At 35.4% G+C, this 4,028-nt stretch overlaps 1 protein-coding gene across 1 annotated transcript in view; it reads left to right on the top strand.

Annotated features, from left to right (window-relative positions):
• The first annotated feature begins 1,121 nt into the window (after window positions 1-1,121).
• Window positions 1,122-4,028, top strand: part of LOC143033741 (dynein axonemal heavy chain 5-like) — a 7,010-nt gene continuing 4,103 nt past the window's right edge. Inside the window, exon 1 of the mRNA XM_076199223.1 lies at window positions 1,122-1,178. Coding sequence (XP_076055338.1) covers window positions 1,131-1,178 — 48 coding nt within the window. The 5' untranslated portion in view covers window positions 1,122-1,130. The remainder of the gene's footprint in view (window positions 1,179-4,028) is intronic.

The following is a 4,028-nucleotide window of genomic DNA, read 5'->3' as shown; positions in this document are numbered from 1 at the left end:
AAAATGCCTATGCATATTTTTGTTTAACGGTATGCCCATATATGGATGCAGAGGTTTCTCAAATTTACCAAAATGAAAGGGTGGATTTCTTTAGGGGAGTGTTAAGGAAGGTTTTACAGAGCTTGACTCGTCTCAGTAATCTCAAATTTGATGAAGTCGGATGTTGTCTTTGCATGGTTTGGGGACAGAAAGAATGAGTGATGAAAGATTAGTAAAAGAGGTGTGGAAGATTGAACTTCAGGGGACGAGCGAGGATGAGATGGATTGATTCAGTGGAAGGGGCGTTGAGGAAGAGTAGTATGCCTGTTGAGCAGGAAAGGGAGAGAGTTATAAGTAAAAAATGACTGTATGGGTGATACTGTTATGCAGTGTTATACTATATATTCAGCACTATATGTGGTCACTAAGACAAATATGGATAATCGATAAAAGTTTCCGGATTCAATTAATTGTCTTTTTTTTTTAAGAAAACCACAAAAATATATTATCTTTTTTTTCTGACGAAATATAATGGCCTTTTATCAGAAGAATAATATACCATCCAGTACATGGTACAATAAATTTGTCAAGTTTTAACACATTTTTTATTCTACCACTCAGATCAAAGAAGCTTTGCAACGTATGGGATTGCTATTACCAATGAACATATTTCTTCGTCAGGAACTGGATCGTATGCAGAAGGTAAGATGATGTATTACTAGAGAAATTACATGGTTTATTTTAAACTTCATTGGGTGCATAAGACGCAGCGGTTAAAGAAGTGACTCCCATGACATCTGTCATAAATATTTGAAAACTTCTGCTGGAGCTGGAAGTAAGGGGATCAGAACCTGAATTTCTGTACGCAAACACGGAAATGTGAATACTTTCCGAAAAATAAATTGTCTGTAGAAAACTCTGGATAATGCACAGTGAAATAAGCATCATAGTAAATGAAGTATAACAATATAATGCAACATGTTAAGTTGGAAATTAATGACCGTTTGCAATAAAAAAGAATACTAGATTACTTATTTGCATTTTGACTAATTTTTGTTCTTCTTCAGGTACTTAAACTGGTCCGCCAAACACTACAAGATCTATTATTGGCAATTGAGGGCACCATTATCATGAGTCCGTCACTGAAAGACATGTTGGATGCCATGCACGACGCCAGAGTACCAGGAAAATGGCGCAGAGTAAGAATTTAAGCCATGTAAAGAATTTATAGCTATTCTTATGATTGGCCTTGCATTGAAAATTTTCTTATTCATCGACAATTATCTTTAATTTTTGTTTTTAGAAACTGTATAGTAATTGAACACTTTTCATTATTGATATGAAATATGCCTTAATTTCCTTTCGTACAAAGAAAATGCTCTAGTATTAGAGTAAGATGTTCCATATGACATAGTAGAATGATTAGTTCTGTGTACCTCAGCAATGAGTTAAGCTAAATATAGTGTTGTGTAAGTAACATCGAACGTGCCAAATAATATACATACACACACACACATACACATACACACATACACACACACACACACACACACACACACACACACACACACACGCACACACACCACACACACACACACACACACACACACACACACACACACACACACACACACACACACACACACACACACACACACACACACACACACACACACACACACACACACACACACACACACACACACACACACACACAATTATATTAGGGATGGAAGAGAAACATAATGCAAATAGGACTACAAGAATAAAAGAGAAGAAGGAAAAGGTAAACAAGATATTAGAAGTAGTTCAAGAAGATGAGCACGGAAGAGGGAAAGAAATTGAAGAAATATATAGCATAGGGAAATACAATGTAGATAAGACCAGACCAATTAAGGTTAAATTCAGGTCATAAACGACAGCAGAGAATGTCTTAGCATAAACAGGGAAACTAGCAGGAAGTGATCAGTATAAACAGGTATGGATAAAAAGAGAAATGAATAAAGAGGAAAGAGAGGAGGAGAAAACAAAAAGACTAGAAGGTAAAGAAAAAATGAGAAAAAACAGAGTCAGACAAACATAAATTCTACTGGATAGTAGTGGATATGAAAGTGAGGAAATGGTTCATAGCAGAGGAAAACAGAAGGAAAACAGAAAACAGGATGGAAGTAGCAGAAAATTAAAAGTGTCTTGGCTTGAACGAACTGAATGATTACTTGAAGGAAAAAGAACCAGGCATAATGGGAATTGTAGAGACAAAATTGAAAGGTCCACTACCACCCAACAGCGTAGGACATGGTGCATATAATTATTGAATTAGAAACAGAGGGGTAAAACAAGGGGGTGGAGTTATGTTCCTGACTAAGAAGGATATAAATGTGAGGAATGTCACATATGGAAAGAATAAAGTAGAGATGATCATGATGGAAGTGGAGGACAGGGATGGGAAGAGCAGGAAGTTTGTAGTAAAGTATGTGCCTCCTAAAACGGCTTCACGGGAAGAGAGAGAATACAAAAATATTTTAGAAGACACAAGGATAACACTAAATAAGATAATGGAAGATGGAGGAAGAATCGTTATAATGGGTGACTTTAACTGTTAAGAAATCTGCTGGGAGGAGATGACAGTGAAGGGTGGAGAAATGTACTACTATGGGGAAATGTACTACTTGATATGATTATAGAACATACAATGACGCAATGGATACAAGAAAATACTAGGTATAGAAATGAGGAAGAACCATCGAGACTGGACCTAATAATCACATCAGAACCCGAAATAGTGGACAAGATTGAATATAAGACACCAATAAGTAAAAGTGACCACATATTAGTTGAACTGGAACTAAACGAGGAAAAATACATGGAAAAATGTGCAATATAGAAAGGGATGATTGATGTATGGAAAAACAAATTTTGATAAAATAAGAGAAATCTTTCAAAAAGCAGACTGGGGAAGGATACACAAGGAGGAAACAACAGTAGAAGAGAAATGGAATATTTTGACTAGAATTTATAAAGAAGGAGTGGAAAAGTATGTTCCAAGACATAAACAAGAAAAAGGATATGTAAGACGTTGGTACAACAAAAGATGTAAGGAGTTAAAAGGCAAAAGGGATAAAACTTGGATAAAATGGAAAAAAGACAAAAGACCTGAAAAATGGATAATGTATACTAGTTATAGAAATCAATATGTACAAGCGTGCAGAGAATAAAAGAGAAAATACGAAAAAGATGTCATAGAAAAATGTAAAGATCAACCAAAACTATTTTACAGATTTGTAAACAACAAACTGAAAAACAAACAAGAATTAGAGAAACTACGACAAGGAGGAGTTGAATACACAGAGGAAATAGAAACGGTAGAAATTATGAACAAGCATTTTAAATCGGTGTTTACGAGGGAGAACATACAACTTAGATATATCGAGTGGGAGGAGAAAGCCCCCCCCCCTATGAAAGAGATAGAAGTAACAAGGAATGAAATAATGAATCACTTGAGTAATCTCGATGTCAGAAAACCGCATGGACCAGATGAAATGGCAAACTGGATTTTGAGAGAATGCAGGAATGAAGTAACAGACAAAATACATAGTCTTATAAGCAGTTCATTGAAAGAAGGAAAAGTTCCAGAAGATTGGAAAAGAGCAAATATAGTACCAACATATAAAGGGGGAAACAAGGAAGACCCTACTAATTATAAACCGGTCTCTCTTACAAGTACAATAGCTAAAATTTGTGAAAGAATGATAAAAATTAGATGGGTAAGGCATTTGGAAAAAAAAAACACGTATTAAATCCAAGGCAATTTGGATTTAGATAAGGAAGATCATGCGTCACAAACTAATAGATGTAATACAAGAAAGAGATGGATGGGCTGATTGTTCATTTCTAGGCCTGAAAAAAGCTTTTGATAAGGTGCCACATAAGAAATTGCTAAAGAAATATATACTTCTTGATTCATATAAGACATTGGCCCATGAAGTTTGTGTGTGTGCGTATGTGAGGGCGTGCGTTTATGCGTGTAATAATAATAATAATAATAGGTT

The sequence above is a fragment of the Oratosquilla oratoria genome, chromosome 16 (assembly GCF_046742065.1).
Source record: "Oratosquilla oratoria isolate Oo_2021 chromosome 16, ASM4674206v1, whole genome shotgun sequence".
NCBI lineage: Eukaryota > Metazoa > Arthropoda > Malacostraca > Stomatopoda > Squillidae > Oratosquilla > Oratosquilla oratoria.
Note: the sequence above shows the minus strand (reverse complement) of the source record. Positions and strands in the feature narration are given on the sequence as shown.